At 44.4% G+C, this 13,690-nt stretch overlaps 1 protein-coding gene across 7 annotated transcripts in view; it reads left to right on the forward strand.

The window, feature by feature from the left end:
- PHKA2 (phosphorylase kinase regulatory subunit alpha 2) overlaps window positions 1-13,690 on the forward strand; it is an 83,354-nt gene that overhangs the window by 48,744 nt on the left and 20,920 nt on the right. For all 7 annotated transcript variants that reach the window (XM_072817564.1, XM_072817563.1, XM_072817560.1 and 4 more), the window contains 6 exons: window positions 2,708-2,842; window positions 4,068-4,177; window positions 5,379-5,523; window positions 5,983-6,061; window positions 10,048-10,211; window positions 11,586-11,765. In XM_072817564.1, coding sequence (XP_072673665.1) covers window positions 2,708-2,842; window positions 4,068-4,177; window positions 5,379-5,523; window positions 5,983-6,061; window positions 10,048-10,211; window positions 11,586-11,765 — 813 coding nt within the window. The remainder of the gene's footprint in view (window positions 1-2,707; window positions 2,843-4,067; window positions 4,178-5,378; window positions 5,524-5,982; window positions 6,062-10,047; window positions 10,212-11,585; window positions 11,766-13,690) is intronic.

The raw sequence follows: 13,690 nt of genomic DNA on the forward strand, positions 1-13,690 counted from the left end.
AAAAGTACACCAGTGTGCTTCAGTGTGTATGGGCTCTGCAACATCCCTTCTATAACTCACTAGCTCCCAAAGGCAACAGTATTCTTCTCAACCACAAAGTTACTTTCTACAAAGCATTTGTTTTCTTGAATCCAAATCTTGATTGCAGTTGGGGCACAAGTGATTCCCGAGCATCATTTTTCATTGCAGTTCTTTAAAAAGTAGAACATGACCCTGGTGAAAAAACGCAAGTAAAGGTTCACGCATTCCTTCCTTGAGGTCTGGCTTCTCTCCAGAGTTGCAGGCCCATGTCTTCACCTGCCTCCCCTCCCTTCCAGCTAGCCCCGCTTCCAGAGAGGTGGAAGGCCAGTGTGGACTGCTGCTCTAGTGCTGGCTCTGCCTAGCCTTGCAATTTCATCTCCCTGTGCCTTGGGGTCCTCATAACTGGTGCCCCCTCACAGGGTGACATTGAGACGCTCTGCAATTGTCATGAAGAAAGCCCCCAGTGTAGGTCCTCGCTCACCAGTTCCTCTCCCTCCCTCCCCTCCTAGGGTAGACTCCTGAGGAGCTCACATGCCTCATAGGGCAACTTAGGTACCAGCTGATATCAGCACTTTGTGTATACGCCTTATTTCCTCTAAATTAGACCATTCATTTCATTTTTAGAGAGGAAAGAGGGGAGGGGCACAGGGAAAAAGAATCCTGAGCACTGATCCCAGCACAGAGCCTGACCTGGGGCTCGGTCTCACGACTCTGAGATCATGACCTGAGCCAAAATCAAGAGTCAGACACTGGACCGACTGAGCCACCCAGGTGGCTACGTCATACATGTCTTAAGGATGAGGCCTGTATCCTTCTTCTAGCTTCTGTGTTGTTTGGCACACACCTACTTAGTAGGTTAACAACAATTATTGAATACATGCAAGGCAGTCCTGTTTGTGACCATGGACTCATTCCCCTGTGCCTGCCTAGGATACAGTAAGAGGCTCTGTGGGGCATCATCCAATTGATACTGGGCTCCAGGCCCTCAACAACAACAGTTTCATCAGCTAGAAATTGTAACAGTTATGATTATCTTCCCCATCTTACACATGAGGCTTAGAGGTTAGCTCGCTCAAGGGCCCAGAGTTGACAGAGGGAGGTGCAAACTCAGTGCTGATGTCCAAGTGGACTGATCCAGCCTGACTCCAGAGTCTGCACTTAAACACAACACGTGCTGCTAAGTGAGCCCTTAAATTCACAAGGCCGCTTTTCCAACTGCAGGCTGGGACCCGTTGAGGGGTCTTTAGCCACCTTTTTTTTTTTTCTTTTAATGTTCTAGAATAGAACAGAAACAGAATAGAAAATATAATAAGATCTGGCCTGGAGGAAGAAGTACAGTTTCAGAAACTTCCTGCATATGGCTGCATCAGATCATGGGCTCACAGGTCTCAGTCAAACCACTGCAATAAAAGAGTCGCCTTTACAGAGAGTGACCACTGATCTTTACATGGCATTGAAAGCTTCAGAAGAAACAGATGTTAAGAGACACCACTTCACCCAGTCCTACATGGCTGAGGTTCCCATTTCCTGGAATTGGCTACAAGTGGCCAGCAGATGTGGGGCTTCCCCACAGGGCCTTGTTATGAAGCTCAGATGAGGTCACAGATATTAAAATACTTTGAAAAGTATCACATGTTATGTAAATAAGGAGGTGACCTTCAGGTCTCAGTGGCATTTATGTGTATTGTACATTCAAGGCCACCAGCCTATGGGTACAATGGTGGGGCTCAGTGGACTACTGTAGTAGTAACCGAATCACCTTCTAGCCTGAGCACCACCCTCACCCTCTGTTCCCAGCAGGCTCTACTGCAGTTGAAACCTTCCCCCCTTTCTGAGACCAGAATGCCCCTCCACCAGTCCCCTTCCCAAGACTCCTTTCCTTTACTAGAGCACTGTTCTCTTAAAAGCCACGTTCAAAGCAGAACTGGTGCAGGAGGTGCAGGGGTTGGAGTCCCTGCTCAGGCCCCCATGTCCCAGGCATGTGAGTCCCCTGCCTGCTGGAGAGCCAGGTGCCCAGCCTCACTCACTAGAGATGGGGCCCCAGCCGGCCCATTCAGGGTGCAGGGCCCAGCTCTGGGGTGGCTCTTCCCCACCAGCAAGACCCTATGCTGTGCTTCATGGGTGGGCCAGGCTGCACCACGACCCACCAACAGCCCCATTTTCCCTTCTTCCCGGAGGGAGCAATCTTCCCCAACCTCTCCCTTGGTCAGGACACCCTGCTAGTACATCCCACAATATTGCTCTTTCCTGTTCTTTGAGACCAGGAGCTCCAGCTTCTCCTGGCATCCCCCCATGCAGAGCTGTTTCTGCTTCTCACTCCATATGAAAAGAACACAAGACAGGTTTAGAATAAATGCAGACCCACAAGGAGACAAGCCATCATTTGAGATAGGGTAATTTGGTTTGGGACCTGTTTAAGACCATTTCTAGAAGTGTCTTATCAGACTGTCTTGAACATTGATGGCACTTAATAAAAATGCTTCATAGGGGTTGGGGAGGTGAGGCCAGAGAGAACCAGTAAGAGTGGCAGGAAAATTGCTGTGATTTTCAAAGCCACCCAGTGTGTGGAGAGCATGCTGCTGTGTATGTCAGAGGCCAAAAGAAAGATCAGTCAATAATATATTCTCCATGCGAGGAGGCTAAGGGCCACAGGCTAATGCAGATGCTATTATGCTCTTGTTCACAGTTACTGTTCTGGCAGAAAACAACCACATTAAGGACTTATTGAGGAAACATGGGGTAAACGTCCAGAGTATTGCTGACATTCATCCAATCCGAGTCCAGCCAGGCCGGATTCTCAGTCACATATATGCCAAGCTTGGTAGGTTTGGGGAAATGGCAGGGTGGTTTTGGTGAGAGGCATCTTGGTTCTAGGTTTTGGTTCTTTTTTTTTTTTTAAGATTTTATTTATTTATTTTAAGATTATTTATTTATTTATTTATTTATTTATTTATTTATTTATTTATTCATGAGAGACACAGGTCTCCAGGATCATGCCCTGGGCTGAAGGCGGCTCTAAACCACTGAGCCACCCGGGCTGCCCTAGGATTTTATTTATTTATTCATGAGAGACACAGAGAGAGGGAGAGAGAGAGGCAGAGACACAGGCAGAGGGAGAAGCAGGCTCCCTGCATGGAGCCTGATGCAGGGCTCCATCTGATCCCCAGACCCCAGGATCACTCCCTGAGCCAAAGGCAGGTGCTCAACCATTGAGCCACCCAGGCGACCCTATGTTTTGGTTCTGAGGGAGACTTATAGGTATAAACTGTGAAGAATTGGGCAAGGCACCAAATCACATGGTTCGACCTCTTCAAAGTGAAAAGGAGTGGCAGACAAGCATGTTCTCATGCTTGTTCAGTAGATGTCGCCAAAGCTTGGCTGTGCCCTTCACCAGATCTGTTGTAAAATAAGGTACCACCTTTGAAAATTCTCAATTGGAACAGTCATTTGTGTCTTGATATGTTTCTAATTTTTATCTGTAATCTTAGAAAAATGCTCATTTACCCATTAAAACAGGAGTGGAGGTTCTCTTTCTAAAATATAACTTTTTTTTAAGATTTTATTATTTATTCGTGAGAGACACAGAGAGAGAGGGAGATACACAGGCAGAGAGAGAAGGCTTCTCACAGGGAGCCCAATGTGGGACTTGTTCCCAGGGCTCCAGGATCATGCCCTGGGCCGAAGGGAGGCGCCCAACCGCTGAGCCTGCCAGGCGTCCCTCTAAAATACAACTTTGCTTAGATTTTAGAAACTATAACTAGGCTCGGTAGGAAATAAATTAGAAGTAAACGTTAATAAAGTTCTATCAGTAGTTTCATTCCACATAGATGTTGAACAGGGTGCTATTTGTGTACATGCATGAAGAGAAGGCAGTGGGATTTGTTTTTAATTCATTCTTGTCCTATTTTAAAGAAGGATCAACAGTATTAGGAAAACTAAACCCCGGAGTGGGTTAACATGCAAAAAGCCCAGTCTTAGCCAAAGTCACTTGGATTAGAAGTTGCCATATTGATCTAACTCTAATTTCTCTTTTATTTTTCAAATAGGACGGAATAAGAATATGAAATTGAGTGGGCGACCATATCGGCACATTGGAGTCCTTGGAACATCTAAGCTATATGTGATTAGGAACCAAATCTTTACTTTCACACCCCAGGTGAGTAGAGCAGGCCAGTAGCAAAGCAACACGCATCCTTTGATTAAGTTCCCTTTTCTTCATGGTGAGCTACTGTGAATGCGGTAGAATGAGCATGTGTATGTTCAAATAGCGATGTGTAATATGACGCCCAGGCCCTACTGCAATTCTTTAGTCCCAGTAGGTGCTCAGTAAGCATGGCTTGAATCAAACTGAGTGTGTCGTCATTTCGTCATGAGGAGTAGTGAAATACATACCACTTCCCAAATTTGCTAGTACCTGTCCCTTGACTTGCTGTCCCTGTGCCCGATAGCAGTAGTCCCTGACCTTTGCTTACGTTGTCTGAAGACCCGCCATGAAACACCTAGCCTATCTGATTTTCAAGCCCTCCCCCTTGAGGAGATACCAAATATAATAATTATAGAACTTTTTTCCAGAGTTTTCTTTTTTTTTTTTTTTGTTTCTTGTTTTTTTTTTTTTTAACAAAGGAAAGTAGTCCTACAGAACCCGAACCAAATGTTCTCCATCCATTTGGCCAGCTAGAAAGATCAGCTCTAGGCTCCCTTTGTCACTGTGGGCACGGCTCCCCACCCCCCAGGCACACTGTCAGCCATGGGGTCATGGATCAGTAGCCCCAAGTTGTTCTTTTTCACCCTAGCCCACGTTGCTTGCTTAAATCTTGTGAGTTATTTCCCTTTGTAACACACGTCAGACCAGAGCTGAGTGTGGACTAGTCCCGAGGTAGGAGAACAGTTTGATTTTCATTGACACCAGGCAGTAGTGCCTATAGTTCACATTAGCCAGGTCATCAGTCAGGTAAACACAGCCTCCATGTCTCACCTGCTCCCAGTGCCCTCACTCCCCTCACTTGGAAATCCTCTGAGCCCAGCAGCTTTAGAATGAGTAGGATTTAAGGAGTTATTGATTTCCTTTCAGGGACAGCGGTGTTGGGCCAGATGCTTAAATCCTCATCTGAGGAGCCATAAATAGATCTGGCTGCGCACCTTTACCTTCCACGCTAATGTAGCTACGATTCCTGGGCAGGCGACAGATTGATTTTTGCCTGATTGCAAGGAGAGCCCTATGATGGGGGCAGATACAGCCAGGATTGAGCCTCTTCTCTGGAAACAACATGCAAAGATTAGTGCTGTTGTGAATGACAGCTGGGGCTGTGTCGGGGGAATGAAGGACAGCCTTTTACTGGGCCTGATCTGACTTGCAGTTCACCGACCAGCATCACTTCTACCTGGCCCTGGACAATGAGATGATTGTGGAGATGCTGAGGATCGAGCTGGCCTACCTGTGCACCTGCTGGCGGATGACGGGCAGACCCACGCTCACCTTCCCCATCACCCACACCATGCTCAGTAACTTTGCGAACTTGATCTGCCTGATTCATGTCCCACTGTTGGTTTGGGCCCTTTTCAGAATGTTTAAAATGAGTCCCATAGACAAAGCTAAGTACCAAAGGGGAGGTTCTTAGCAGTTTGGTTTCTGAACTCAGGAATCTTCCATAAGTATTTTATTAGATTATGGTTTTTTTTATTGTTGTTGTTGTTTTTAAGATTTTATGTATTTATTCATGAGAGACACAAAGAGAGAGGAAGGCAGAGACACAGGCAGAGGGAGAAGCAGGCTCCTGACATGGGACTCGATTCCGGGTCTCCAGGATCAGGCCCTGGGCTAAAGGTGGCGCTATAAACCGCTAAGCCACCTGGGCTGCCCTTATTAGATTATGTTGGTGAAAACATTTCATGGCATGTCCCCAAAACCAAAAAGTATTTCCAAATTAAGTAAACTAACTCATCTTTTTCCCCTCCCCTTAGCAAATGATGGCTCAGACATTCATTCTGCAGTTCTTTCTACAATTAGAAAACTAGAGGATGGATATTTTGGAGGAGCCAGGTAATTTGTGGTTTTGGTGTTTTGTTTTTTAAGTATCAGTGACTTTTCTTTTTTTTTTTTTAAGATTTTATTTATTTATTCATGAGAGGCAGAGACACAGAGGGAGAAGCAGGCTCCACATAGGAAGCCCGATGCGGGACTCGATCCTGAGACTCCAGGATCACACCCTCAGCCCAAGGCAGACCCTCAACCTCTGAGCCACCCAGGCGTCCCATCAGTGACCTTTCTTAAAAGTCTTTTGCTAAATAAATAAAATCTTTAAAAAAGGGGAGGTGGGGGGTGGGATCCCTGAGTGGCTCAGAGGTTGAGTGTCTGCCTTAGGCTCAAGGTGTGATCCTGGAGTCCCGGGATCAAGGCCTGCATCGGGCTTCCTGTGTGGAGCCTGCTTTTCCCTCTGCCTGTGTCTCTGCCTCTCTCTCTCTCTCTCTCTCTCTCTCTCTCTCTCTCTCTGTCTCTCATGAATAAATAAATAAAATCTTTAAAAAAAAAAAGGATGCTGTCCTTCCCCCATTTTTCATATCAATTGCTGAACATAGAAGCATGGAGCTTTAGATTAAAAAGGAAATTAAAACCCTTCACCCCTGTGGAACTGGAATCCTCTCTAAAGCAGCTCTCAGTGGATGTTTGTGAAGCTTTTACAGGTGCCAGGAGGCCTGGGGTGTGGAGAGGCAAGCATACCGAGTCTCTCTGAAGTGGCATTCTTGGATTGCATGTATGGAATGCTGTGTCTGTTTCTAGTGAAGGACCTAGAAGAAAACACCCAGTGCCTGGGATCTAGCAGGTGCCCAGTAAACACTCCCTGAACTGACTTGAGTGTGCTGTCACCTGAAGAATAATTCATAGAACTTTAAAAAATTCCTTGAGTGGCCCTCGGAGCAGAGCGCCTGAATGGGCCTGCCTATACCACTGTCCCCTCCTCCTCAGTGGAGCGATACCTATTCTACTTTTCAGGCCCACAGTAATATGGGTGCTCCCCATTATCCCGGGTAGGCACCTTGAGTGATACAGGCTCACCTCCTGAGAAAACCGATTCGATTTTTATATTTTTTGACTGTCAGGAGGCAGAGGTTTTCTCAATAGCATATAGGCCCTGATCTCCTAATCTCCTGGAATATGTGAGAAGGGTTCCAAGAACCTCACTGTTCGGCTGGCCCTGAGTGAGGTGCGACCCTTTCTGGGCCCTGGAGTCTTCCGTTGGTTCCCTGATGGAATGCCAGTTGCTGAGTGTTTGGGCATTGACGTTGGCCCTTCTCACATCTTCCCACACCAGGGACCCTGCTGCCGCCATAAATGTTTTTTAAAACTGGTAAATACACATAATATAAAGCTTACCATCTTAGTCATTTTGAAGTGTACAGTTTGGTAATGTTAAGCACATTCACATTGTCGTGCAACCGACCACCAGGACTCTTCATCTTGTCAAAGAGAAACTCTCTACCCATTAAACAATAGCTCCCCAATTCTCCTTGTCCCAGCCGCTGGCAACCACCATTGTACTTTCTGTCTCTAGGTATCTCATCTAAGTGGATTCATCCAGTGTGTTTTTTTGTACCTGGCATATCTCAGCTAGCACCGTAACTGCAGTTGGCACGCACTTTTGTACATTTCATGTCCAGTTTGGATAAGTTACCACCTGGTGTATGGCATCGTAGCCAAGAGAAGATACCATACATCCATAATGAGTGTTTTTCAGAATAAACACTTGAATTGAAATCTAATCATTGTCAAAAAGGATACTGTCTGCAGTTAATTGCTCTCTTGCAGGACACTCTGTGCTGTTTTGTGTGCATCGTCTGATTTAGTCTTCATTGTGTCATGTGGGTGGTATTCCTGTTCTACAGACAAGGGGCTGTAGGCTCAGAGAGCAAGGGGCACAAGATGAATAGGTGCAGAAGCTTGGTAAGAACCCAAGAACCAGCTCTAATCTCTGTGCCAAGCTGGATGAGGGCTTACAAAAACAAGGAGGGCCTCTTGTTTATACAGTATGGTGAACGACTCAGAGAACAGTGGAAGGAAACAGGAATGCCTGGGCCCCATGGGCTACCTTTCCTATTAAGTTCTTGATAATTAAAAGTGAATCTCATGGTGCCTGGGTGGCGTAGTCAGTTAAGTGTCTGCCTTCGACTCAGGTCATGATCCCAGGGTCCTGGAATCAAGCCTCACATGGGACTCCCTGCTCGGCAGGAAGTCTTCTTCTCCCTCTGCCCTTTTCCCCTGCTTGGGATCTCTCTCTCTCAAATAAATAAATAAATTATTTAAAAACAAACAAAAACTGAATCTAATTTTGGCTTTTCCTTAGGTTTGAGGGTCTTTTTTTGTTTAAAGATTTTATTTATTCATGAGAGACACAGAGAGAGAGGCAGAGACACAGGCAGAGGGAGAAGCAGGCTCCCTGTAGGGAGCCCGATGTGGGACTTGATCCCAGAATCACAACCTGAGCCAAAGGCAGGCATTCAACCTCTGAGCCACCCAGGCACCCAGGTTTGAGGGTCTTTATTTTATTTTTTATTTTTTTAAAAGATTTTATTTATTTATTCATGAGAGACACAGAGAGAGGCAGAGACACAGGCAGAGGGAGAGGCAGGCTCCTCGCAGGGAGCCCGATGTGGGACTCAATCCCGGGACTGGGATCACGCCCTGAGCCAAAGGCAGATGCTCAACTGCTGAGCCACCCAGGCATCCCCGCGGGGTCTTCCAGGATCACTACCTGAGCCAAAGACCTGACCCAAAGGCAGACGTTCAACCACTGAGCCACCCAGGTGCCCCCAGAAGCCTTTTTAAATTACTGCCTGTCCACCTTTGTCCTGACTCCTTTCAACTTCATCAGAGAAAAACTTTCCATTGTCTTTTGCACACACTACCTCACCTCCCCTTGTCCCTAGTCTGAAGGCAAGAGAATCAGTAAAATGGGCCCTAGGGCCCTGGAGGGAAAGATTTTATTTTATTAAAGGAAAGGCTTTTTTTCCTTCCCTTAGGCCATGTTTCTTGCTGTAGTCCATTTGCCCACTCAAGCTTGAGCACCCACGAATTCATTTGCATTATATGCTTCAGTGTGCTTCTTAAACAGTTTCTCTCAGCCATTTCTACTAAGTCCTCATCTGATGCTAGTAGCTCCCAATATCCTATTCTGCCTCTGGAGCTACCTTTCTTCCCCCCAAAGATTTCATTTATTTATGTGAGAGAGAGAGTGTGTGTGTGTGTGAGTTCAGGGAGGAAGAGAGGGAGAAGGACAAGCAGACTCCACACTGAGCAGGGCTGATGATGGCCTGAGCCGAAACCAAGAATTGGACACTTAACCACCTGAGCCACCCCAGATTCCCCAGAGCTAACATTTTAAGAAGCACACAGTGGCGGCTCTCTGTAAGGTGGTCCTCCCTGAGCCTGGGACCCCACACTGCCAAACCCAGCTTGCAGTTTTCAGTGGAACTTTTCCCAGCATGAAAATGTAATAGGGCCACTCTGGGCATCTGCTCCAGTCTGGGGATGGTCCTCGCATTGCATTCCTTCTAGAAAGAACCGTAAAAAAAAAGAAGAAAAGAAAGAACTTTGCCTCTGAGACTGCCTCTCCTATCATATACCTGTGCCTGTGTGACCATATTACATGGTAGGTTTTGTTCTGGTCCAGTTGTTTTAGGACAGAAAAACCCCCAAGGCTTGGTTTGGTTCTGGTTAAAAGTGGTTCAGTCACTCTGTTTTGTAAAACTTAGGTTGGTTCAGTAAAATAGATTTTTGTTTGTGTTGGGTTTGGGAGTAAGAAATCAGCATGATTCATTTTGACTTTTAATATGCTGTGTGCTCCTACTTTATACTTGGTATTGAATTTTTGTTTTAATTTCTTGGCTGACTACTTATGTGGGGCAATCTGCAGTGACGTATTTATCGATTCTGGCAGAAGCACCATCTGGTTGTTGAAAAGTCTCTCTCTGATTCATAGTGGAAGTTTGTCCACATGCACCTGTATTTCTAACATAGTGTCTCCTTGACAGAGTAAAATTAGGGAGCCTTTCGGAATTTCTTACCACGTCCTTCTACACGTATCTGACGTTCCTGGATCCAGACTGTGATGAGAAGTTGTTTGATGATGCCAGTGAAGGGAGCTTCAGTCCTGATTCAGATTTGGGAGGGTATCTGGAAGACACCTATAATCAAGGTACAGCTCGGAATGCTTTTGCAGGTGGTTCATTGAATTTATTTAAACCTTGGCATTGTGATAAAATTGCCCTGAAATTCAAGCACAGAAAATTATTGGTAATTAACATAACAAAAAAGAGGCTTTGGAAACTGGCATCTATTAAAATGAATAGATGTTAAAAACCTAAACGGTAGAAGTGGGGCTTTTTTTAAACCTAGAGGGACAAAGAGTTTCAGGAATGAGGATTCTTCACCAAATATATTCTAATTTTTCTTTTAAAAAAGATTAAAAAAATAAAAATAAAAAATAAAATAAGATTTTTATTTACTTATTTGAGGGAGGGAGAGAGAGATCACAAAGCAGGGGGAAAGGGCAGGGGGAGAAGCAGACTCCGGGCTCTATCCCAGGACCCTAAGATCATGACCTGAGCCAAAGGCAGGTGTTTAACTGATTGAGCCACCCAGGTGCCCTTCACCAAATATATTCTAAAGACAGAGCACACTGCTTGGATTTTCAAAGGAATGGTAGAGTGATCTAGATTTGGTTGGATATGAGGGATGAAATCCTGTATGTATATTTCTCAAACTGAACAAGGTTTTGGGATGAAGTGACCATTTTTTACTTTTCCATGGTACATGGGATTGGGGCTGGGCATTCCGTAGTGCTTAGCTCACTTGTGACAAGCTGAAACAAAAAGATCAGATATCAGCTGCCGGCCCTCAGGGTTTCTTCCATACTAAGTTCATCTTGGTACGATGTGTAGCTATCTTGACCTGTATTTTCTTTTCCTAAGATGAAGAGTTTCCAAACAATCACTTTAAAAACACTACATAGTGGGATCCCTGGGTGGCTCCACAGTTTAGTGCCTGCCTTCAGCCCAGGGCGTGATCCTGGAGTCCGGGGATCGAGTCCCACATCAGGCTCCCTGCATGGAGCCTGCTTCTCCCTCTGCCTGTGTCTCTGCCTCTCTCTCTGTCTCTCATGAATAAATAAATAAAATCTTAAATAAAATAAAATAAAATAAAATAAAATAAAATAAAATAAAATAAAATAAAATAAAATAAAATAAAATAAACTACATAGGTGGGCGAGGGGTTGGGGTGACTGGATGATGGGCACTGAGGGGGGCAACTTGGCGGGATGAGCACTGGTTGTTATGCTATATGTTGGCAAATTGAACTCCAATAAAAAAATTAAAAAATAAACAAATAAAAACACATATATTATCTATGTAAATTTCTTTATCCTCTGGGACTGGAGGTGCAAATACCTGTATGGCAACATTGCCTCCCACTAAATATCCTCAGCGCCACATGCTACCCTCAGTCACTGGGATGCGTGGAGGATATTTCTGCAGCTTGCTTTCACTGGCTTTTCCTCTTGCTTGTCCAGTTACAGAAGGCGAAGATGAACTCGACCAATATATCAACCACCTCCTACAAAGCACATCCTTGAAGTGCTATCTGCCCCCTCTTTGTAAGAAGACAGAAGACAGCCATGTTTTCAGCGCCATCCACTCCACTCGGGATATACTTTCTGTGATGGCAAAGGCAAAGGGTTTGGAAATTCCATGTGCGTTATTAACTCTTTTCTGCCTGCTAAAATAACTTTTCAGAGTAACACATGAGCATAATTTAAAAGTCAGAGAATTCAAGAAGACAACAAAATGCAGAGGTTTCCCAACTCATCCGTCCCCTCCCCACTGACCCAGTCCTTCTACATAGAGGTGACCACTCCACTTTCAACTTGCAGTTGTTTCTTCTGGCATTTACGTATCTCTTTTTCTAAAATAATGTGTGTATCTTGCTCTCTTTGGATGTGTCAACTTTATTCAGCATCTGTTGGCTGCTTCTTAGGTGGATGAGGATTTAGCTGTCTTTAATCACCACGCCTCTACTTCACTTCCTATAACCTTGTGATATCGCAATATTAAAATTTAGTTAAATCACTATTCGCTCTTTATATTATTGTGTGTGTGCAAATATTATTCTGGACTGAGCATTATAGAGTACTGTGATTGTATTATTTTTATTTTTTGGTTTTTCTGAAATTAATACTATTAAATTTAAAAGTCAATAATACTATTAACTTTATCAGAAGTTGCTCTATCTTTTCATTTGCTTTTCTTCCTCTCTATACTTCCCAATGGCCCACAGTACAAATTTCCACAAGGTCAGTCATATCCAGGAGTTTCTCAGTTACACTGCTTAGTCCACAGGTCTCCTTCTGTCTGGGTTGATAGTGCTCTAGGCCTATTGCATACCTGTCATCCTGAGACTTCTCTTTACTATAATCTTTGGAATCTCATTTGCTTATCTTTTCAGTTGGCCTTCCTATTTCTTGAATCTAGCATGTTCCTCTTCCTTGATTACTTCCTTTGGTGGAACACATTCTATAGCAGTTTGAGAAGGTTTAAAAAACTAGTATGATGGAAGAGGGCAGGCACAGCAATGCCAGCCCTCAGCCTGCTTGTTTCTGAAGTTCACTGCCCCTTTTGCCTGGTTGCCTCCATGTCTGGGTTGCCGACTTTATCCTGGGATCTTTCCTTACCATCATCCTGGAGTTTCCTGAGACTTCCTTGTCTCCTGGATTGACTTTCCTGTTTTCTGTGTCTCTACTTTTCCTCTTTCTTAGCCTACTATCTTATTTTGGTCAAGACATCCAGTAGTTTCCTGAGAAATAGTATATGGTGGGGAGAATTGTCAAGACCTTGCGAGTCTGAAAATATCTACAAATATTTGTTATATCCAGTTCAGAGTTTGGTTATAGAATTCAAGATTGAAAACCAATTTTTTATCAGAATTTTGAAAGCATTGCTTCACTGTCTTTTTGCTACTCGTGTTGCTATTGAGAAATCTAATCCCATTCTGATATTTGATCCTTCAACATAAACTATTTTTCTCTTTGAAATTTTTTTAGAATCTTCTCTGCTCCCAGGTTGTGAAATTTCAGTGATGTGCCTAGATTAGGGTATATTTTCATCCGTTGTGTGGATGCTCCATGTACCCTTTCAATCTGGAAATTTATGTTTTGTCCTGTAAAGTTTTTCTGAAAAACTTCTTGATGCATTTCCTTCCCTACATTTACTCTGCTCTCTCTCTTTCTGGTACTCTGATTCCAGTGGTAACCTCCTGGAGAAGTCTTTAGCGTTTCTCTTTTGTCTTTTGCTCTGTTCTGAGGGCAACTGCCTCAACTTTTTATTCCACTCCCTCAAATGAGGTTTTTTACTTTTGCTATTATGTTTTCAGCCTTTGTTCTCTGAAGTGCGTTTATTCTTGTTTTGTGCATGCAATTCAATGTCTTACTACTGTAAGAATATTAACAGTGGGGCTTTAGGGTTTAGTTTTTTTTTTTTATTATTTTTTTTTCAATTTTTATTTATTTATGATAGTCACAGAGAGAGAGAGAGAGAGGCAGAGACACAGGCAGAGGGAGAAGCAGGCTCCATGCACCGGGAGCCCGACGTGGGATTCGACCCCGGGTCTGCGGGGATCGCG

The sequence above is a fragment of the Canis lupus genome, chromosome X (assembly GCF_048164855.1).
Source record: "Canis lupus baileyi chromosome X, mCanLup2.hap1, whole genome shotgun sequence".
In the NCBI taxonomy this organism is placed as follows: domain Eukaryota; kingdom Metazoa; phylum Chordata; class Mammalia; order Carnivora; family Canidae; genus Canis; species Canis lupus.